Source organism: Lepidochelys olivacea (assembly GCF_965140295.1).
Source record: "Lepidochelys olivacea isolate rLepOli2 genome assembly, chromosome: 20".
NCBI classification, from domain to species: domain Eukaryota; kingdom Metazoa; phylum Chordata; order Testudines; family Cheloniidae; genus Lepidochelys; species Lepidochelys olivacea.
Genome location: NC_140430.1, coordinates 5,439,165 through 5,462,805, shown reverse-complemented (window position 1 = coordinate 5,462,805; position 23,641 = coordinate 5,439,165). Strand labels below are relative to the sequence as shown.

At 62.2% G+C, this 23,641-nt stretch overlaps 1 protein-coding gene across 3 annotated transcripts in view; it reads right to left on the bottom strand.

Moving 5' to 3' along the window:
- Positions 1 to 23,641, bottom strand: part of RARG (retinoic acid receptor gamma) — a 65,440-nt gene that overhangs the window by 24,183 nt on the left and 17,616 nt on the right. For 2 of the 3 annotated variants that reach the window (XM_084610770.1, XM_084610771.1), the window contains exon 2: positions 22,680 to 23,139. In XM_084610770.1, coding sequence (XP_084466896.1) covers positions 22,680 to 22,869 — 190 coding nt within the window. In that variant the 5' untranslated portion in view covers positions 22,870 to 23,139. Of the gene's footprint in view, positions 1 to 5,852; positions 6,040 to 22,679; positions 23,140 to 23,641 lie in introns of those variants that run through there. The other variant, XM_084610769.1, reaches the window with a different exon arrangement.

Here is a 23,641-nt window from a genome sequence, read left to right as displayed (position 1 = left end):
CCCACCCCCTGTAACGCATCCCTCTGCCCCTTGGCATTCACCCACCTCCGCCTACCCCACACATCCAGCTCCCTCTCTCTCCCCTCATTGCATGTCCATCCCTTTGGCCCCAGGATCCAGGGCTGAATGCAACATTTCTCTCCCCCCTGCCCCCCCCCATCAGCTTTCCTCCCCTCCTGCCCCTGCCCTTCCCCAACCCCCATCCCAGCGCTTCCTCCCCATCCATTGGGTGAGAGAGAAAAAGGGGCCCAGCTCCTGGCTTCTTATCAGATCTGGAGCCTGCTGGTAACTTTACAAGAGGCTGGGACAGGCTCCTGGCCCGCTGAGGCCACCAGCTATCGGGCCTGTCATTTCCTGGAGAGAATCACATTACAACCCTAACTTAATCCCTTCCTAATAGCTTCTGTACACAACACGCCAACCCTCCCAGGAGCCCTGGGGTGGGGGTGTTACTTTGGGGAAGGGGTGGATTGAACCACCCCACCTGCACCCCTAAATCCTCAACCCCAGAGGGAGAATGCTGGGCACTCCACTCCCCTGGGGATGCGTGTGGGATGGAGGGACACGCAGACGGAGGGACAGATCCGTGGAGCCTGTCACCCCATTCCCTGGCAATCTGACAGCCCCACCTGCAGACCCAGTGCCGGGAGCCAGGAAGGGCCCAGGCCCCGCGCATCCTGGGGCATAGCACTCAGAGGCAGCCACAGCTGCTGCGGCCCCAGGCTGTTTTACACGGGGCTGCCCGGGGAGGCGCCGACGGGCTCCCGTGATTCAATCTCCTTCCCCAGGCACCAGCTCAGGCTTGCAATCGTCTCTCTGCCAAAGCCACGTGGGCACCTGACGCACGGTACTCCCCTCCTCCCCCCCACGCCCTGCTGCCATGGCCCCGCTGCCATGGCCCCGCTGCCAGCCTGTTCCTATAATGCTGGGTCATTTCCTCTCCGTGCAGCAGGTGCCCCTCCACCACCCGCCCAGTAGCCAATCAGAGAGGGGCCGGGGGTGGCGTCACCCCAGGGCAGGGTCCCTCGCTAGCCAATTGCATCCTGCCCGCTGCCACATGCCCGCGTCAGAGCGGGCACCAGCAGGAGGGTGTAGGCAGGGGAGCCAAGCCACCGGCAGGAAACGTTCAGCACAGAAGAGGCAGCTGCCGAGCTAACTGGGGCTGAGCTCTGCAGCCGACGTAGGCCCCAGCTGGCCAGGGTGGGCTGGAGGGGGAAGGACTGCAGGTGCTGTGCCCAGCTCGGCCCTGCCCTGTCTCTGCTCCCCCTTTGCTTCACCCCAGCTCAGCCTTGTAGCTACCCCTCCCCGCATGCTGCAACCTGGCTCAGCTGCCTGGCATCCCCTCCTCCTTCAGCCCTGCACTGCTTTCCCATCCCAGCACCACCTTCCACAGCTCTGAACCCTCTAGGAGGAGCAGCCAGTGACTCACCCCATAGGATCCCCCCACTACTTAGCAGCCCCCGCCGCCCATGGCTTTTCCAGCCACCCCACTTGCGCGGCACCCGCCCTGCGTCTCTCACCCCTTGCACCAACAGGCGCTAGCCCCAGCATCCTCACCCCTTGAGTCTCCAAAGAGCCAAATGCCCCCAGAGACTTGGAGGAGCACACTGGAAGGGGTCATAGCCCACTCCGCCCCACGGCTCCTGGGGTGTGGGGCATTCGGTTCTCAGTTGTTGGGGGAATCCTTTGGGGGCCATCCCGGAGGGTCAGATGGGAATTTGGGCTGCCCCAGGCCGGCCTGTTCAGGCCTTGGCCTCTCTGCCCACCAGCAGGGCTGCTTAATGCCAGTCGCTATGATGGTGTTGGTAGCCAGGGGCCTTGCGTGTGCGGCTCTGGGCTGTGAATCCCCCTGCAAAGCTCGTCTTCCACAGGACACCAACCCACCTTGCTTGCCCCGCTCCTGGACTAGCTGGAGGCATGGCAGGCAGAAGGGCAGGGGCAGTCTCGCCCTCCAGCAAGAGAACATTTAGGGGCACACACCACCGGGGACCAGTTATCTTATCTGGGCTCATTTGTGGTCCCACAGCTCTACCTGGCAGCCAGGACACCCCATGCTCACAGGAGGCTGCAAAGCTCTTGACTGGTATCTGCCAGGACCATGCCAGGATCAGCGGCAATCCACGGCCCTATTGAACCCTTTAATACAAAGTCCCTGGGCAGCCTCCTGAGGGAGCTGTCATGGGGTCAGCTCTCCCGCAAGCCTGGTGCTGATGGCCCAGCCCACTTGCTCTTGCTGGGCCCAGCCAAGGTTCCTACTCCCAGTTCTCCCGCTGCCTGACCTGGGGCAGGAAGTTTGGTGGAGGTTGGGGGGTTTTTTTTTGTTTTTTGTTTTTTAAAGCCTAAATTGCTGAAATTGAGGAAATTCCTGCCCTCGCCTCGCACAGCTTCAAACAGGCCATTTATAACCGGCCGTAAAATGTTTGCAGCTGGGTCGCTATATAAGCCATTTGTCTCAGTAACTGCATTCCTGACACTTTACAAAGGGAGTAATCCACACACGGCCCCCCTCTCCCCCGCACACTGAGACACACACCACAGCCAAACACCCACACATGCCTGCAGCCTCAAGCAAAGACACACAGCCCAGCCGGGGGCAGGGCTCCCGGCTCACCCAGAACCGCACCTCCACCCCATGCCCAGACACACCCATGCAAACCAACACACACAAACAAATGCATGCTCCTCTGCTGTCTAGGAGACACACACTCACCCACATCCACGTCCCTGATCAATCACTACAGCAGCTCTTCCCTGCCCGGGAGGTGCCACAGGCTACCAGGCTGGGAAGCTTAGTAGCCACTGCTTTTGCCAGCCCAGCCCCAAATTCCCTCCTACTCCCTTTGACAACAGCCGCTCCGGGGCCACCCTGGTGACCTCGCTCACTGTGGTTTCCAGGACATCTGGCTCAGTGGAACAGGGGGGTTGAAGAGAACTACCCCATAAGTTGCCCTCAGGAAGACTGCTGCCAAGGTGGGGAGGGGATAGGGGCGGGAAGGCAGGGAAATCAAAATAGGACTCTTCCACCTAGGGTCTGGATAGGGGTCCTGGGGCCTGGTCACTCATCTCAGTGAGGCCACGCTGATGTAAGACCTGCACCCATGAGCCTTGTGTACCCTGCTGCCTGAGGGGTGAGGTTGGCCCCAGCTCCCCCAGTGTGCACAGAGCAGGGGCCACCCCTCTACCCAGCCTGATTCCCCCTGCTATGCCCCTTGTAGGGTGATTGGCAGCCAGGCAGAGTGGGATTTCTGATCTGGCAGCACCACAAGCCCCTCCTTCCCAGTGGGGATGACAGCAGAGGAGCCAGCCCCAAGGTGGGGACAACCCGGTTGGCCTGGCTCCACTGGGGGAGATTAGCAGCTAGGCCCTGAGCCAGAGGAGTTGCCAGCCCAGAGATGAGGACAGACAGAGGTGTGTCCTCACTCAGGAAAGGGAGGGGCGAGCAAAGAACAGTTCGGTTGGGTGGGCCAGTCCAGCGCTGCTTCTCCAAACTACCTGGGGGTCAGCTGGGGCTGGGGCTGGGGCAAGGAGAGGGGGGATTCTGACATTGGGTTGCCAGCTGGAACCGAGGGGCAGAGAGGTCGCTGGGGTACAGGGAGCGGTGTTAACGCAAGGGGGGGCACTCATTCCAGGCAAATGAGGAGAACATTTTAGGTGTCACACACAGCCAGTGCCAAGGAGCGACTCATTACACCCAGGATGCGGAGACCTGGGTTCTATTCCCAGCTCTGCCACTGACCCGGGGCAAGACCCTTTGCCTCAGTTTCCCTTCATCTATGCAGACGTCAATGAGCTCTTTGGGGCAGGGATTGGCTCTGCTGCAGCACCTGGCACAAAGGGCCCCTGATTTCAGCTGAGGCGTCTAGCTGCTACTATTCTAAACAACCACAGGAACATGCATGTTCCACCGGACCCCGATCCCTGGACCCCGATCCCTGATTCCCACCGTGGTGAAAGCAGATGGCTGAGGTAACAAGAAGAGAACTGGCTCTCCCGGCTGGGTGGGCACTGGGTGAGCACTCAGCCCTGGTTGTTCTCTGGGGCACTCTGCACCAGGTCTGGACAGAACCATTCAGGCACATCTGTATGCAGCTGTCCCCCAGCATGGCTCCTGGGAGCAGGGACTGCTGGGTCATTTCCCACCCTCCTGCCATAGAGTGGGGAGGAGACCCCAAGCTGGGAGCAGGTTAATCAGCATCCCCACTACACCTGGGAGAGGTGGGGTCCCGCCCAAGCTAAAAACTCCAGGGGGATGGGTACCGTAGACTGGGAGCTGGGAGCAAATGAAGGAGAGAAAGGAAAAGCAGTCACCCTCCTCCCCCCAGGCACACACATGGGGGCCCCAATCCCCCCACAGTGTTTTGGGGTGTCTTTACCACCTGGCTCTGAATGCTAGACAGGTCCTGGCTTTGCAATGGATTCCTAGTCTAAAAAAAACTCATCTGGATGGGAACTTTGCGGGGGTGGCGTGTTAGGGATTCGGCCAGGCCTCGACCTGCTTCCCAGGCCCAGGGTGCTAAGGAAGGGTTACGTGCCACATTTTGGAGCGAGGAGTTAGCGAGAGAGGGGCAGCCTTGGCAGGAAAAAGCTTGGCAGAGCGGGGTGGGGCTGGCTCTGAAATGAAACCATTGGAAGGTGGGGGGGCTGAGATGGAACAGAGAAACGGTCAGATTTACTTGGGGGGGGGGTGCCCCACACCATCCCTATGCCCATCTCTGCCCTGCTAGGTGCCCGGGGCTGCAGACGGGCGCTCGCCCTGCCCTACAACCGGCTGCTGAAAACAGCCTGTTCCTCAACTTGTAAACAGTAGTGGTGGCTGCCAAAGGCGGAGAGATTTGGCCGCCACTCAAAGGGAGCCTGTGGGCTGAGAGCAGCCCGGGGTCCTGGGGATGGAAGATTCCTCCCCCCCGCTGCCCCCCGGCTCCATTTACTAGTTCCACTCCCCTTCCCTGCTCCTGGCCCTGCCGGGGGGGTTACAGGTGGGGTGCAAGACGCAATGCTGTGCCCCCTATACCTCCGGCCACAGGGCTCCTCTCCCAGCACTTCTCCAATCCCTCATCCTGTTTGCACGGCTCAGTGGATCGCCGCCAAATTTCCATATTTAAAAGAAAGAAACAAAAAATTCCCTGGCTCTGGCTAGTAAGGATGGAAGAAATGACCCCTCTTGCCCTGCTCCCCGCCCCCCATTCACACCCCCACCCCCTGCTCGAGGTCCCCTGGGATTGGCTTCAAAGCGCACCCTCATCTGGTCCTCATTTTCCTGCCCTCCGGGGCTTTTCATTAACGCGCTGAAGACAAAGGGGGACTGGAAAGGGACACGCGCCCCCCCACCCCAGCCAAACAAGGCAGGGGACCCCGGGGCTCCTGGAACCGAGCCACTTTGTCCCCCGCACTGCACCCCACCCCATCAGCAGGGTAAAGCGGAGAGAGGCCATGGATGGAGGATGACGGGGGGGGGGACCCACGGGCCCCCCCCAACCCCTCTCCAAAAACGCTTCTCACCAAACTTCCCCCCCCCCCGGCGTGAAGTTCTAAAGCAGGAAACGAGCGAAGCGAAGAGCCGGGGCTAGACCGCGGGCGCGAAGTGGGTTCTCTGCTTCCCCCCCCCCGCCCACTCGCGTAACAACCCTCCCCCCCCGCCGCACATGTATAAACCCCGCGCCCCATCCCCCGGGCAGCCCGGCCACACTGGCGCACCGAAGCGCTCAGCCACGGGCGTGCGCCCCTCCCCACGGAAACACCCACCCACGGCCCAGCCCCACGCGTGGCAACCCACCCACGGCCCCACATCAGTCAAGCCGCGGCCCACCCCACCAACCCCTCCCTTCCCCAGGGAGGGACCGGGGTCCACCTACATTGCAGGCTGGCCGGCTGGGGCCAGCCGAAGGGATCCAGCGCCCCGAAGCAGGGGCTGATGCTCGCCTTGCGCAGCATGCAGGAGCCTTGGTTGGTGACATCGAAGAGCTGCCGCGGAGCGACGGCGAACGCCTCCATGCAGTCGTACATCGCGGCGGGGAGGGGGGTGATTTGGGGGTTGAGCGGGGGTGGGGGGAGGGAATCCCTGCTGCGCCCCCTCCCCCACAACACCACAGGGGGCGAGAGCCACACTTCGGCGGGGGGGGGGGGGCGAAGGATCAACTGGGACCTCCCCAAAAGAGCCCGGCACTGGCTAATGGTGCTGCGCGGGACGCGCCTCGGGTGAGCCCCAGCGGCTAGTGCTGGGTACCTATTGGAAAAGCAAACGCCTTTGGCTGGGGGTGGGGCTTGGGACAGAGTGGGCGTGGCTAGCAAGAGGAGGGCACACCTACACACACACACGGGCTTTCGGACACACACACGTGCACAAGCTGCCCCCAGGCCTCCCCCCCCCGTCTCTCTCTCTCTCACACACATACAGTCAGTCTCACACACACACAGTTACACACTCAGTCTGACACACAAAGTGTTTCGCAGTCTCAGACATAGTGTCAGTGTCACACGCAGCCTCAGTTTGTCACACGCAGTTTTGGTGTCAGTGTCACGCGTGCACACAGCCTCATACGCACACACAGCCCCGCAGTCTCACAGGTGCAGTGTCTCAGGGTCACACACCGTGTCACAGCGTGACATGCAAACAGTCTCAGTGTCACGCAGTCTCAGATGTGCCGGCTCACCCAGTGTCACGCTGTCTCACAATCTCACACACACAGTCTCTGGACCATGCACACACCATCTCTCTCACACTGTCACGCACACAGCTGCACACTCGCACAGTTGCACCCGATGAGGTGAGCTGTAGCTCACGGAAGCTGATGCTCAGATAAATTGGTTAGTCTCTAAGGTGCCCCAAGTCCTCCTGTTCTTTTTGCGGAGACAGACTAACACGGCTGCTACTCTGAAACACTCTCACAGTGTCACACCAAGTCTCACAGTCTTGCTCACACTGTCATGCTCACACAGTCTCACATACACCCGGGCACCCACCCACAGGCAGTGGTTTTGTTTCCATACACACCCTCCCCACTGCTCGTGGGCAACAGGGGCTGTGGGTGGCAAAGCCTTGACACCCGGGATGCATTTACACAGCCCCTTGTGCCAACCGGCCCCCCACACACAAGCTGCCCGCACAACTCCATCTCACCCCCACCCCCACCCTCGGGTAGGGCACAGTGATACATTCCTGTGGCTTGAAAGTCTCCATTTCCTTTCAATCTCAGATGCCTCTCAGCAAAAATAAGACCCGCCTTCACCCAGCTCCCCCCCACCCTCACCCTCCTCTCCTGCCTGGGTTGGCCTGGCCTCCCCCCTCCCTGGCCTTCCCTTGCCCCCTCTGCTGCCTGGGCTGGCCCGGCCTCCCCCCTCCCTGGCCTTCCCTTCCCCCCCTCCTGCCTGGGCTGGCCCGGTCTCCCCCCTCCCTGGTCTTCCCTTCCCCCGTCTCCTGCCTGGGCTGGCCCGGCCTCCCCCCTCCCTGGCCTTCCCTTCCCCCCCTCCTGCCTGGGCTGGCCCGGTCTCCCCCCTCCCTGGTCTTCCCTTCCCCCGTCTCCTGCCTGGGCTGGCCCGGCCTCCCCCCTCCCTGGTCTTCCCTTCCCCCGTCTCCTGCCTGGGCTGGCCCGGCCTCCCCCCTCCCTGGCCTTCCCTTCCCCCCCTCCTGCCTGGGCTGGCCCGGCCTCCCCCCTCCCTGGTCTTCCCTTCCCCCCCCTCCTGCCTGGGCTGGCCCGGCCTCCCCCCTCCCTGGTCTTCCCTTCCCCCACTCTCCTGCCTGGGCTGGCCCGGCCTCCCCACTCCCTGGCCTTCCCTTCCCCCGCCCCGCTGCCTGGGCCTTCCCTTCCCTCTCCCCCCCACCCAGCCTCCCCTCTCCACAGCCTAAGCAAGGCCAAGCCGAGTGGAGCCATCCTCCCCTTTCAGCCCCTCCCTCTGCTGCCTGGCCTGGCCTGGCCTCCCCCCTGCCTGGCCTTCCCTTCCCCTCCCCCCTGCCTGGGCTGGCCCAGCCTCCCCCTCCCTAGCCTTCCCTTCCCCCGCCCAGCTTCCTGGGCTGGCCTGTCCTCCCCCCTCCCTGGCCTTCCCTTCCCCCCTCTCTGCTGCCTGGGCTGGCCTGTCCTCCCCCCTCCCTGGCCTTCCCTTCCCCCCCCTCTGCTGCCTGGGCCTTCCCTCCCTCCCCCCAGCCTACCCTGTCCACAGCCTAAGCAAGGCCAAGCCCAGCGGAGCCATCCTATCCTCCCAGCCCCTCCCTCTGCTGCCTGGCCTGGCCTGGCCTGGCCTGGCCTCCCCGCTCCCTGGCCTTCCCTTAACCCCCCTCCCCCCACCCTCTGCTGCCTGGGCTGGCCCGGCCTGCTCCTAGAGCAGCCTCTCCCCTCTGTTACCTGGGCTGTCCCGGCCTCCCCCTCACACCTCCCCTATCCACTGGCTGGGCTGACCTGGCTCCTCCTATTCCGCTCTAACCTGGGTCTCACCAGCCTTCCCTACTCTACTCCCTGGACCACCCCAGGTCCCCCCAGGCTTCTCCCTCCACTACCTGGGCTGGCCTCCTCCCCTCCCTGGCTGGGCTGGCCTCCCTCCTCAGCCTCCCCCCCGCACTGGCTGGGCTGGGCTGGGCTGGCTTCCCCCCTCAGCCTCCCCCACACTGCCTAGGCTGGCCTCCTCCCCTGGCCTCCCCCCTCCCTGGCTGGGCTGGCCTCCCTCCTCAGCCTCCTCCGCCCCCCACTGGCTCTGGCTTCCCCCCCTCAGCTTCCCCCACACTGCCTGGGCTGGCCTCCTCAATGGCCTCCCCCTCACGGACTGAGCTGCCCTCCACACATCTCCCCTCACACTGGCTAGGCTGGCCTGCTCCCCCAGCCCCCTCTCCACTGGCTGGCCTGAACCCCTCCTGCCTCCTCCCCACTGGCTGGGCTTCATTCCCCGTCCCCCCCCCCCCACCGCCCACTGGCTAGGCCTGCTTTTCCCCCCCCAGTTTTCCCCCTCCTTGGCTGGACTGGCCTCTCCCCCAGTCTTCCCCCTCCCTGGCTGGGCTGCCCTCTCCAGAGCCCCCTCTCCACTGGCTGGGCTGGCCCCTCCCCCAGCCTTCCCCCTCCCTGGCTGGACTGGCTTCCCCCCCTCACCAGCTTCCCCCTTTGCTGGCTGGGCCAGCCTGGCTCCCCGCTCGCTCGCTGGCTGGGCCAGCCTGCTGCCCCCCCCCCCCCCAGCAGCTCCCCTCCCTTTCCTTCCAGCGCAGAGGCAGAGCAGCGAGCTTTGCTTGAACTCTCGGAGAACCCCCTTTGGGTACAGTAACCTTCAACTGACCCAGCTCCATGTCAACCCTTCCCTTCCCTGCCTGCAGCGCGCGGCACAGATCCGATGAGGCGCCGCCAGGACACAGCGGGCTCCCGCCTGCTCCTACCGAGCCCCCCCACCCCGCCCCCTAGGCCCCTGCCACTGTTGCCCCCCACCCCGACCCAGGACAGGGGCGACCTTCCCACCCAGCACACCCCTGCCCCAGCCATGTCTCCCGTCTGGAGGGGCCAGTTCGGGATGCGGGGCTTGGGGGTTCCCTGCAACGGGGCATCTGGAGCTGGGGTTTTAGCTCCAGTTTCGTAGCTTGAGGCCCCGGGTCCCCCGGGGGGGTTATGTTGGCGGAGCTGGTTTGAAACACGGTTTTCAGCCAAGACCTAGTCAAGGCTGTGGGGGTTTCAACATGAAATGACTGGGCCCTAATGCCCCTGCTGCCTCCTACAAAGAGGGAAAAGGGGGATTCACAGCAGTTGTGGGGGGCCGCAGCCCCGAGCCTCTGGAGGGGCAGCCACGTGGCTCCACAGGCAGCTTCAGCAATTTATAATTGTCTGGAAAAAATAAACCATCAGCGAGAGCGAGAGACAGACCCGCCCTGGGAGCTGGCCACTGAGCCAGAAGCAGGGGCCAGAGCCCAGTGCCTCCTGCCAGGGGGTGAGCATGTGTGTGTGCAGGGGGCCAAGGGGGGCAGATCTGCTCTACACACCCTGCAGATCTCCTAGAGCAGAAACTCCTGGGAGATTTGGGATCAGGCATCCCCTCCAAAACTGCCCCCATCAGGGCACCAATTCCCCTCCCCCCACATCTGGGGGGAACCCCCTGGACTCCCCACATCAGATCACCCATGGCAGAGCACCCACAACTCCAGTTGGAAGCAGGGCAAGTCTGAATGGAGGGGCAGTATTCCCTTTCCCCCTCCCCAGCCTTAAATCCTCAATGCACCCTGAACTGGCAAATGATGTATAAAGTGACGCACACATTGCGGCTGGAGAAAGGTAGTGTGTGTGTGTGTGTGTGTGTGTGTGTGTGTGTGTGTATAAGGGGGGGCTATAGGCACACACACACTGACCTGTGCCGTAGCGGACCCCTGGGTGGGGCATGCCACGTCGCAGCTGACGTGCTGCAGGGCCCGAAAGGGTTTTTCTTTCCTCCTTCCCTTTCAAATGCATTTGCTGAAATCCAAAAGGTCCCAATTAGCCTGACCCGCCTGCCCGGTAATTAAAACCAGAAGCCGCTCGGCACAAACCCCGGCTCTGTGGAAGGCCTGAGCGTGGAGGCACGGGCTCCCGCTCCTCTCCCAGACTCACACAGACTCTATTAAGCCTTGCAGACATTCCCTCACTCCCTGGGCGCAGAACTCACCCGCTCAAACTCTCGAAGCAGCCCCACATCGAGGGGTCCTGTGCCAGCTAACATTGGGGGGGGGGGCTGGAAGGAGCCCCTGGACTGGGATGGGCCCCTCCCAGCTCACCCCAGTGGGGGTTGATAGGAATGGAACGGAGCCAATACTTTGCAGGGAATCTAGCGAATTTTGCCCCACAGCTGTGTGGGCCGGTGGGTTTTCGTCGTTCACATTGCTTACTTGTGAGTGTCATGGGGCACGCTGGGACGTGCGATTGCACGAGTCACTGTTGTGCCAGAGGCTCCAGTATCAGCAGGAAGGGAGTGAGCGGGAAGCATTTTGGTTTAATCATCCTAACACGTGCTCAGGGAGTTTTTTGGTACATTATTCACTGTATTCACACTCGTGTTGGTGGGCATATATGTGCGAGTTGCATGGAGCGTGTGCCACTGCAGCACACGCATGTCGGTGCACACTTGTGGTACAGCACGCCTGTTGGTGAGGTGCGTGTGTCTGCATGTTCATGCTGGAGCATGTGTTCTTTGAGTCAGTGATACCCGGGTGTGCATGCTTGTGTCACTGCACATGTGTTTGCATGTGGCTTCACCATATACAGGCTTCTGTCAGTGCAATGCATGTGTGTCTGTCCTGTCAGTGTGGCACAAGCAGACATCTTGGAGTGATGTCTGTGCATCTGTATGGTGTATGCAGACATGTGCGATGTCTGCAGGCCTTTGTGTCCATTTGTCCATGCTTGTGTGGGTGTGATATGATCATGTTAGCACCGTGCACACGTGTCTGCATGTGCGTTCTCGGAACAGTGTGGCACGCATGTCGCACTGCTGTGTACTTCTGTCAGTGTCCGTGTGGGTGTGCTGCTGTCGCCATGGCTCTCCTGTGTGCTCACATCTGTTCAACACGTGTGTCATTGCCCTCATACTTACGTCACCCTGGTATGTGTTTGCCTTGGGCTGGCATGCATAGGCATGTGTGACGGGTGTGCCCATGTGCTGGGCATGTGTCTGGGCTGCAGAAGCATGTATGTTCCTCTCAGCATGGTGCGTGTGTGCAGTGTATCACGCCCGCACGTGTGTGGCATGGGCAAGGGCATGGGATGTCTGTTGCATGTGCTTGCGTGCAATATCTGTATGGTGTGCACAGCCTTGTGGTGCGTGTGTGTGGCATGTGAAGCCGTGTGTAATGTCTGTTTTTTTTGGGGGGGAGGGGGTCGAGCTTGTGTTTCTGGGGCAGCAAAGACTCTAGCTCCTGCTCCCATTCAGGCCCCCCAGGCCCGCCACACCCCCGCCTGCTCACACCCCACCCTGACAGCCCCTGCATAAGGCCAGGTGACAGCCCTCGAATCACCCCCAGCCTGCTCAGCCTCATCCCCCTCTGCTCGTCACTCCCCACCCAACCGCTGCCAATGAACTGGGACCCCCAACTTGGGTGCTTCTTGCCTGCTCCATGCAGAGCCCCCGACAGGAAGGGCCAGGGCTACCTAGTAACAACCCTAGTTACTCGGAAAGATGGAGCCGAGCTGGGCTGGGGGGAGGGCAGAGGCCGACGAGAAGCCTCCCCCCCCCCCCAGCTGCAGGCAGCACAGGGACCAGAACCCCCTCCCCCCAACCTGTGGCAATTAAAACTATTAGCCTTCTAATGTTTCACGAGAACCAGATGTGCCTGGGCCAGCCTTTGTGGGGGTGGGGCACGCGGCATGGGGCAGGCTAGCGAGATGCCAGCACCCAGGTCCTCTGCAGCCTTCTGCCCACCAGCCAGGAGTCCCCGAGAGCCGCCACTCAGCGGCACAAAGAGACGCAGTCCGGCAGGTGGCCAGGTGCCCCGGAGAGCCTGACTGGAACTCCCAGCTTCCAGTGCCCTCACCCCAGGCAGGCCGCTGGGACCGGTGCATGCTGGGAGTTGTAGTCTCCCTGGGCCGCCCCCCTGAAAGAGGGCAGCCGTGGACTATGGTGTAGGGCTCCCGGTGGGTTAAATGGGGCTGATTGCATCAGCAGGCAGCACCCTTGGCATTAGGGTGTCACCCTGTCACCCGCACCTCAGGGAGCCACTGTCACTCACTCCCCCATCACCCGCACTGAGGGGGGCAACATTTCCTGGGTCACACTGTCACCTGCTCACCCCGTCACTCACACCGGGGGTGGGGAGGACACCTTCTGGGTCACGGTGTCACCTACCCCCCAGTCAGCCGGAGGGGGTGGGGTGGCAGCCTGGCTTTACCATGTCCCCGGGGGTACAGCGTCACCTTCCACCTCAACCCCCATGAGCTGGCTGAGGGGACGGGATGCCGCTGGGAGGGTGCAGGCCCCCAGCCCCTCGCCCGCCCACCCAGCCACGGGGGCTTCCTGTCTGAATAAAGCCCTGTTTGTTTTGCACAGAGACGCTCACACTTTCCTTCTTCTTTCCTTGAGGCCTCCCCCCCCCCGTTTATCCCCCGCCACTACCACCATTAAGCTGACCCATGCCAGAAAGGAATCCCTCATCTTGCCGGTGGCTGGCTCCCATGTGCCCAGCTGACCCGGGGCTAAACCTCTGCTCCCCCCACCCCAGGCCCCCGTGCCCATGTCGCTCCCTCTGTCTCAGGGGAAACTTTTCTTTTATTATGTCTGAAACCCGCACAGCCTCCCAGCTCCAGAAGAGATTGATCCCCAGGGGGAGGGGAAGGAGCAGGCCCCTGCGGCACCAAGATGGGGAGGGTGGGCAACAGAAAGGACCCCCCCCAAAACGATGGTGTTTAATGATATTATAAACACCCCGCCCACCTGGTACTTGCACAGCATGGACATGAACCTTTGTTCCATTAGCAATAGCACTCCTGCTGGGAGGTCCGTCCCCCCCCTCCCCCCTGGGCCAGTCCTCCTGCCCCACTCCCTGCAGTGCCCCTTGCTGGAAGAGGCTGGGCTGGGGCAGCCTGGAGCTCCCCGCAATGGCAGCCCTCCTGCCCTCTTCCCCTGCAGTGATGCATGTTTCTGAGAAGCAGAGTCACTCTGGCAGTGTTGTGCAACAGTGTGACTCATCTCTGCCCAGAGCCCAATCAGGGGCCAGGCCAGACCTGCCAGGCCTGTTCCTGGGGCTCGGTGCATCCTGCCCTCTGCCACCCAGGCCCCCTGGACCGCTCCAGGTGACATCCCCCTTGGCTGGCCACGGTGGTTCCAGGAAGCAGCATATGCTGCAACCATCTGGGTTCCTAGCAGAGGGTGAGGTTGGCATTTCCACTTCCTGTTGTGGCACACTGACTACTTCCTGCGCTGGCCACATGGCCCGGTGCCAGACCCTTCCACCATCCAGCCCTGCGTGCCATGCCCCACCAGGGCACCAGTTGCTGGGAGTGACGCATTCACTGTCTGGGAAGAGGAACCCGACACACTGTCAGCAAACTGGGAACACAGCTGGGTCGCCCCTGGCCTCCCTCCATCTCCTCCCCACCAGGATGGACAGACGAACGATGCACTGTCATGTTCACGTTTATTCACAGCGGCACATGAACGGCGCTGGTGTCACTCCCGCACGCTCTCAGATGCAACTCACACTCAGCCCAACGGCGCCCTTTACACATCCATCACTCGATCGCTGGCTCATTGGTCACTCGACTGCTATCGCACACGCTCACAATCACAGCCGCATACCAACAGGCAGACAATCACAAGTCAGTCTTTCTCATTCGTGCCCTGACTCATTCAGAGTCACACCACCACTAGTGTCAAGAGACCCTCCAGTGGGTTCCTCATGGACCCTCAAATCCACAGCAAAGAATTTCCCTCTCCATCAGCCACCCCCCAGGCATCTTTGGCAGATCACCCCACCACCACCTCTGTCACACACCCCCCCCTCATATCTCACATACACACAAAGCCATCTCAGCATCATACTTTAGCCAGCCCTTTCCCAGCTCAGAATCCCAGCAGAGCTGCCTGCAGCCCACGTAGGGGTCTTTCACACAAGGCCCAAGCAATTCTGCACAGGCCATGCAAACCCATAGGGGCACGGTCACCCCAGCGCCCTGAGACTGACTGACCCTCTCAGCTCTCAGCCCACATGGGGGAAAACTGAAGCACGGGATGGGACTGGTCTCAGGCCACACAGTGAGTCAGCACCCGAGATTAGAACCTGGGGCTTCCCAGTTCCCTGTCCACTGCTCAGTCTGCTAGGCCACACTACCCAAGAGCAGAGGGCTGCCTATCTTTGGCTAAGATACCCCATCCCCACCCCCACTGTTAAACAGCTGCCAAGCTCTACCTCAGAGGTGGCTGCATTTCAGTGGAGCTCAACATCTGGGTTCACAATGACACAGGCTGTAGATCCACCCCTACTCCCTCCTTCAGGGTGTGAAAGGGCCCCTGACTGGGAGGTCAGGAAGACATCACCCCTGCTATAGTATGAGGGCAGAGGAGATGGGCTACTGGGCACACGGGCCATTGCTTCTGTTCTGGGCAGGACACCTGGCTGAATGGAGCCATGGGTCTGATCTGGGGGCTGTTTGGGCTCTCTTTCATGCATGCCCCAGTGAGGGGACCTACACTGTGGCAGTGAAGGAAAGGCTGGCCCAGGGGGGAGGCGAGGGGCCAGGCCCTCTCTGGAGCCAGCAACAGCCCCAAGGCTCCTTCCCACATTCCAGCCCCACTGATGCCATAAACACTGCAACATTCATGATCCATGTGGTGAGAACAGAGGGGGAGGGGCAGCACCAGCACCATGGGTGGGGCTGGGCAGCCCCCGGCGCCATGGGGGGGGAGCTAGTAATAATCATGTCTCACATTCCTGAGGCCCCCACCCCGCTCCCCGCAGCACAGTGCCCCATACTGAGCCCCCACCCACAGCACAGCGCTCCTGACACCCTCCCAGCAGGGCAGCTACTGACCCCCATCCCACTCCCTACAGCACAGCGCCCCCTAGTGACTCCTCACCCAGCTCCCTGCAGCACAGTGCCCCCTAGTGAGCCTCATCCCACTCCCTGCAGCCCACAGCACCCCCAAGCTCAGCCAAGGCTGACTCTGAAGGAAGAGCACTCCCTACAGAGCCCCCCCTCTCTCCCTGCAGCACAGCGCCCCCTAGCACCACACTGAGGCATTGGGATCAGGCCTGACCACCCCACTGGTTCCAGGCGGAGGTGTCCCTCCCCACTCCTGAACACACCCACCACGGCTTAATTTCACAGCTGACAGGCTCGCAGAGGTCCAGGACCAGAGGCTGCCTGAAATGGTCACAGCACCCCTAGGGACACAACCACCCCCTTGGGCCTTGCTCTGGGGCTCCAGGGATCAGTTAGCATCCCGGCCGTCCCCCATCTTGTTAAAGGAGAGGGCGCCCATCAACGCCTGGACAGCTGTGCATCAGTGGGCGGGGAGGGCAGTCAGCTCCCCCTGACCCCTCCCAGGCAGCTGGGAGCGCAGCTCTTCGATAGGGGCCATAATCGTGTCTGATGGATGCTGGCTCACCGGTTTAGTGTGGAAAGGGGGAACAGACCCGGCCTACAGGGGTGCGGGATACACAAGCTGAGCAGCAGAGGCAGGAAATTGGGGGAAGGGACATTTGGCAGGGGGGATCCAACTCCTGCTGTGGATCCAGGATCAGGATGGGGGGGCAGGCCCCCCCCCCAATTTTGGATTCACAGATTCATCCTCTGTTTGCTCCCTGGGTGCGTTCCCCACTCTGGGTTTCAATCAGGGACCCTGCAATGGGGGATGGGGAGGGGACGTCAGCTGAGCGGCGCTAGGGGAGAGGGTCAGTTATTTGTGGATGGGGGGCAGAGGACCTGGGGGTTTCAGAGCTGTGGGGGATTGGGGCAGTGCAAACTTGCAGGGCAGCAGGGTGATTCCCCTTCCTAGAACCACCTGTGCGGGAGGGAATTCCCACAGAGCAGCTCAGCCATGCTGAGCACCCTAACAGACAGGGATTTATTCTCCCTGAAAAGCAGAGCAAGGCAGGTCTAGTGGTTAGAGCAGGGTACTGGGAGCTAGAGCTCCTGGGATCTATTTTATCCCCTGCAGCTTTGTAAAGTAATATCATGAGAGGCAGAGCATTGCTGAGGGGAAGCTCACAGCACTGGAGTCCTGGCTGGGAACTGGCAAGGCACAGCTACAATGCAGACGGAGGGAGGTCTGCATTGGCAGCCCCCACCCCTTGTCTCTTTAACACCAGTAGCCAGCACAAGCGGAGGATCCTGTGGGCAGAGGAGGAAGAGCAGCAGCATTAAGCCGGGAGGAGATGGAGATAAGGGGTGCTCAGCGCTCCCAGAGCTGGGGGAGTCACTCCTTCCCTCCCAGCCGCCAGCACCAGGCCCCTCTCCCAGGGGCATTTGGGTTTGCTCGGGTAGGGAGGAGAGACGCATGCTGGTTCTGCTCTAACCAGAGGGGGAGGGCACAGACCAGTGCAAGGGGGCAGCAAGTGGGAAGCCTAAGGCAGTGCTGTCTAGTGGCTAGAGCATTGGGCTGGGAGTCAGGACACCTGGGTCCTATCCCTGACTCCTGCCACAGAGCATGGGCAAATCGCTGCCCTGCCACGTGCCTCAGTTTCCCTTCCCACTCTTGGTCTGTTTCGACTGTGAGCTCTTGGACGCAGGGGCTGTCTCTCACCCCAATGCGACGGGGTCCTGATCTCAGCCAGGACCTCCAGGCGCTGCTCCTAAGGGCCCTTCCCTGGGCACCATCCCTGCAGGAGCTCTCAGCAGCCCTGAGGAGCAGGAGCTGCCATTGGCAGCCTCTGCTGGCCCTTAGGGGGCTGCATCGCCCAGCCCCTCCTGCCAGTGCTGCGATAGAAGGTTCGTTGTGTCCAGCAGCAATGTCTGTGCCCCTGGGGAGAGCTGCGAGAGCCCGGCGGAGAGGGCAAGGGAGTTAGAACAGGAGACCCAGCGCCCAGGACTCCTGGGTTCCATCTCCAGCTCTAGGAGGGGAGTGGAGTCTAGTGGCTAGAGAAACCAGGACTGGTTGTCAGGACTCCTGGGTTCTAGCCCTACTCTGGGAAGGGAGTGGGGGGGTCTAATGGATACAGCAGGGCGGGGTCTGGGACCCAGGACTCCTGGGTTTTTCTGCCAGTCTTATCACTGGCAGAGTGTGTCCCTGTCCCCCATCTGCAAAGCTGGGATATCACGGAGGGCCGCAGGGCTGAATTAGTTCATGTCCATATGGTGCTTGGAGATCCACGACTGGTGGCACTGGGGCTCTCTGGCTCTCCTAAAAGCAATCAGAGATGAGAGGAGGGGAGCCAAAAGCTGCCAGGGGGCCTGGGGCTGGTGTTTCTGGGGGCACCTCTACTCCAGCCACTACGGCATAAATGGGCCTGAAAGACGCTGAAAGTTAACACTAAAGAAAACAAACCACAGGGTATAGGCGGCCGCCAGCTACATCCCCCAACCCCCCGGCTGGCCTCCCCCCTTGTACCCCTGGCGGGGTTCACTGAGAGGCCAGTATGCTTGGGGCTGGGATACCGCTGGCTCCCCCTGGAGACCCATGGGCTCACTGCGCTCAGGACGGGACAGCCCCACATTTGGGGCTCACCCCCCGGTCCCTCTGCCCAGCTCCCGGGGATGCTGCAGATCAGGGAACCCCAAGTCACACCAAACTGGGTAATCACCCTGAACCCCATCCCTGCCCCCCAGAGCAGCCAAGTCTCAGCCCTCCCCAGTATCCCAGCCTGGGTGTCCAGTGTGCTACAGAAGCTGTGGGAGGCAGTTTCCGCTCGCTTCAAGTCAAGGGATTTGGGGTGGGGGGAGTTCCGCTTCCCTGGAAATCCCGCTCCCCACCCCCAGAAGGACGATCCCAAACTCTGGAGATGGGGAGCCCCACTGGCAGGTTATGGCACAGCTAGGCAGGCTGAGCCTGGGACTGGAAGCCAGGTCGCCTGGTTTCTATTTCTACCTCACCGCGTCCCACTCATTACATGCCTCAGTTTCTCCATTTGCATAAGGGGGCAGGGAGAGGAGTTTTACCACTTCTCCGGGCTGCCGGGGGCTCCCGATGCCACAGAGCGGCGGAAGGCAGCTGCTTCTGGGGTGTGGAGAGCCACCCCCGAGGGTGAAGTGCCAAAGTAAAGATGTATCCACCGCTGCTCCCGCACCATGCAATGCACTAAGTCCGCCTGCCTAGCTGATCAAAGGAGGCCAGGCCACTGAGCTGGGACCGTCCCTGTGGCTTTGCAGCTCCACCTACCCGGGGGCAGGGGATATGCCCATTTGTACTCCAGGAAGCTCACAGCGCTGGAGTCCCAGCTGGGCACTGCTGTGGGGGAGCTCACAGAGCCGGGATTGCGGGATGCCCATTTGCAGTCTGGGATCTCATTGAACAGGACACAGGAGCTGGGGCCAGGATGTGGAAGACTGGGCTTGGGGGGCATGACAAGGGAGCCACAGGGCTCTGGGGGGTCCAGAGCGGGGGTGGAGGCCAGGGAAGCTCAAGGTGAATCTGGTGCTGGGTCGATCGCCGTGGAGGCTCGTAGCTACAAGATGCACAGGCTGGGCAGGGCAAGGCACCACCTGCACTGCCCCCGAGAGGCAGCAGGAGAATGCCTTCAGTCCCAGCTTTGTGCGCTAGACACCTGCCTCTGCGAGCTCACCTGGGACCCCTGAGCTCTCACCAGCTGGCGCAGGGGACGGATCTGGGTCCCATTAGCAAGCCCAGCAGCTGGAGGGCAATGCCCTCACAGCCCCCTGCCCATATCAGAGCGCTGCCCGTCTCACCAGGCAGTATCAGAAGTGAGGAAGCAACCCAGGAGTCCTGACGCCCATCTCCTGCCCTGCTCCAACAGGCTAGACCCTGCTCCCCCACCAGACTCAGGGACAGAACCCAGGAGTCCTGGCTCCTACCCTGGCTCTAACTGCTAGACCCCACTCCCCTCCCAGAGCCAAGAAGAGAACCCAGGAGTCCTGACTCCCAGCCCCACCCGCTCACCCCCACTCTAAGCCACTCATTCCCTTTGCACATCCCGACCGCGCCCTCCCACATTAGTCACCTAGCCCCTAATCCCAGCGTCCACCAGATCTGCTCTGCAAAGCCAGCGACGCCCCTGGCAGGGAGCAGCGAGGGGGTTGCTGTACCAGGGCTTGCCCTGCCACTCTCCAGCAGCTAAACCCCAGGTGCGGCCCAGTGCAATGGGCTCAGGCGGCCCCGGGGCCCAGCGAGTGCTGGGATGGGCTAGTGAAGTCCGAGAGCCCCTGCAGAAGGGAGAAAGCAAGCCAGGGAGGAGCCCTGACCTCAGCCCGCTTTGCGATGGAGAGCCGAAGGACTGGGTGGGAAAAGCCGCCTGCCCGCTGCCTGCAAGGGGCTGGCGAGGGGAGCACACAGAGCCCTTTTCACTGCAGCGCCATGCAGGCCCTGCTCGGCAGCTCTCATCTGGAGCCAGATGAAATAATTCTTTCCAGGGGCGCTGCCAGCGCCCGTCCATCAGGCACTGATTAAAGCCGTCACCCTCCGTCGGCCGAGCGAGAGCCGGGCCCGCGGAAAAGCCAGCGTGAGCAGAACAGAGGCCACCTTGCTGCTCGCGTGGAGTTTGACAAAGGGGGCTGGGGGAGACAAGGGGGCTGGGCCGGGGGCAGCCCGGGGGGCAGATTCCTGCCCACACCTGTGCCAAAAGTGTACCCCTTTCCTGTTTCCTGAAAAATGAGGAGACAGTTCCATGGTCACAAACGCCACCCGGCCTGAAAACTCCCCCCAAGCTGCAGCCAGACCTGCTGAGCCCCACATTCCCAGCCCAGCTCTGCCCCATGGGCCCCTCACTCAACCCCAGGCTCCTGCCCCCCATCACAAATGGCAGCTTGACCTCACAGCACCTCTCCAGACCTCGGGGGCTCTCGGACCCCTGCACTGAGCAGCAGGGGGCACTGTGCCCGTCAGCTAACACCCTGGCATAGGCAGAGCAAGGGTTCGCCCACACCTGCCCTCCCCACACGGTGGGGGATCACAGCAGGCACCGTCTTGCCAAGCTGCTTCGTCCCCCGAGATGCCAACGTTCCTGCCCCTCCCACGCAATGTACTTGCCGCTCCGCCGGGCCCCAGGGCAAGCACCACCTGCAGCTGCCTGGGATTCCACTGTCAAAAAGCCCAGCCAGGCTCCCACGCCCACGCGGGCACGCCCCTGGGCTCCCCGTACCGCGGCCCACATTGCACAGGCTGCTGGCCAGGTCATGCCAAGCAGGGCGCTCACCGGGTCTGGCCCAGCGCTGGGCAGCCCTAAGGTCCAGTGCCCAGGGCGGGATGGGTCATGCTACCCACCCCACGCTGCCTTCAGATCCAGCCCCAGTGAAAGGAACAACGTTGGAGCCCCTCTAGCGGGCCGGGAGGTGGTGTGGGGAGGAAGGGCTGAAGGTCGGGATTGAGAGGCATCACTGAAGCTGGGGGTGGCCACAGGGGGCATGACTCCTCCATCAGGAGCCCCCCATGCGGGGGAGGACCCTGACGCCCACAGGGATAAGCCCAGTCCCACATGTGGGGCAGACACGTGCAGCCCATGACTGACAGCTGGGGCGGCGTGGGGACGCGGCTCCTGCATGTTGGGATCCGCACACGGGAGACCAGGCCGGGTTCCAGGCCTGTCCCAGCAGGCAGGAGAGGGCTGAGCCCCACGGAGCCCTGAAGCCCTGGCGCTGAGCCACCAGCCCAGCCAAAACGCTCACCGGGGACAGGGTGGGGGGTCTGACCCACCCCTGGCACTATAGGGCAGCAGGGGCTGCTGGGAGACATCCCCCTTGAGAGCCACACACACCAGAGGCAGGACTGTGAGCTCCCAGGGCACCTTGGAAGACCAGAGACAGCGTCCCCCCGTCCCCATTCGACCATCAGGACATCCCATCAAAGTATCGCCCATCACATCAGGTCGTTGCGATGGGTCACCATGCCGCCCCCGAAAAGTCCCAGCACCAACTCCCCAGTGACCCTGCCACGGCCCGATGGCAAACCCAAACGTGGCCTAGCACCAACCCTACTACATCAGGGCGATGACCCCATCAGGCAATGACCCCATCACATCCCAGGGCCAAACCTAAAAATATCCCAGCGTCACACCCGCCACACCCTGATGCCAGCCACGCCATGTGCAGGCACCAATCCTGCCACTTTCCGGCACCGACCCTGCCATGCCCTGGCGCTGACTCGGCTGCATCCTGGCAGCAGCCCAGCCATCTACAGGCACCAATCCTGCCATGCCCCGATGACGAACCCAAAATTGTCCTACCACGCCCTGGCACCCACCCCATCATGCCCCTGCGGCACATCCCTCCCGCAGCACCCAGCACAGTGGGGCTCTGATCTGGGATGGGAACTGCAGCTGGTACCCGAATAAAGAGAATGGAGCCCACCATTAGCCTCTACGCAGCCAGGGCCAGCCCCACTGCACCCCGCCATTAACCCCTTCACATCCGGAGCCTGCCCCACTGCACCTTGCCATTGACCCCTTCACATCCAACACCCGCCCCACTGCATCCCGCCATTAACCCCTTCACATCCAGGGCCAGCCCCACTGCACCCCGCCATTAACCCCTTCACATCCGGAGCCTGCCCCACTGCACCCCACCATTAACTCCTTATCATCCAGAGCCAGCCCCGCTGCACCTTGCCATTGACCTCTTCACATCCAACACCCGCCCCACTGCATCCCGCCATTAACCCCTTCACATCCAGAGCCAGCCCCACTGCACCCCGCCATTAACCCCTTCACATCCAGAGCCAGCCCCACTGCACCCCACCATTAACCCCTTCACATCCAGAGCCAGCCCCACTGCACCCAGCCATTAGCCCCTTCACATCCAGAGCCAGCCCCACTGCACCCAGCCATTAACCCCTTCACATCCAGAGCCAGCCCCACTGCACACCGCCATTAGCCCCTGCACATCCGGAGCCAGCCCCACTGCACCCCGCCATTAATCCCTTCACATCTGGAGCTAGCCCCACTCACTCCAGCATGGCACCACCAGTCCCAGCATCAATCCCATCTCAGTCTCGATCCCATGCCAACCCACCCTCAACTCACTGCATGTTATCGCCAGCCCTGCCACGATGCAACATCACAGCCTCAAGCTTCTTGTGATTCCCCTAAACAATGATGAACCCCCCTCCCTCGACACAGGCACCCCCAGCCCCGCCGAGCCCCTGGTACTTACACAGAGACGCCATCTCCTTGGGCAGGTCGGTGGGGAAGCCCCGGAAGTAGCCTGCACTGGTGAGCACCTCAAACGGGGGTGAGCCCCGGATGCTGCTGGAGAAGGCGAAGGGGTAAACGGTGGGGGGGAACCCGTTCATGTGGCCCAGCGGGGTCCCGCTGGGGCAGACCCTCTCCTTGTTTGCTGCCATGGTGGGGAAGGGCCAGCAGGGGGTTGTCCGTCTGCTATGGAGCAATGCCCGGCACCGACCTGTTTTCAGCACCGGCCGAGGATCCTGGTGGCATCAGTCGCCCCCCATGGCGAGCACGCCATGGCCCCCAGGCATCTCCCTTGAAAGACACAGCGGGCAGTGGAATTGGGGTGTCCTCCACCAGGATTGACACCCCCCCCCCCCGACACACGACCGGCGTTCCTTCCTCCTGTCTTCGGAGAATCCGGGGCGTCCGCTGGGCCTTCCCGGCTGCGGGAAAAGAAGGACAGAATGAGATGGTGCTGGTGAAACTGCCGACCAGCCCCTCCCTGCCCGGTGGTGGAGCTCAATACCATGCTGCCGCTTGGCACAGATGCCACGGCAGGGCGAGCGAGAGCTGATGAGCCAGCCAGGGGTCTCGGTCCCCTGCAGCCTGGCTGCACTGCACGGGCACCGCCTGCGCCCAGACTCCCAAAGCCCTGCCCCCGCAGGCACCCCTGCAATGGGGGAGAGGGTGGGCAGGAAACTGGGGGCAGGGGGCAGGGCCTGGCCCAGAGGGTTGGTGGCATCCTGCCAAGCTGCCCTGACAGAGGAAGAGCAGCTGCAACCCTCCGAGCTGCTCCAGGTCCAGGCACGGCAGGCGCCAGGGCCAAGTTTTCCTGCTGGGCCTTTCGAGCTAGATTTGCACCCAGGACACGGGCCCCAGGAAGCCCAGGGCTCTGGTACAGTGCCAGCCTGGTCAGGGCACTCCTGACCCTGTGAGGGAGGTGGG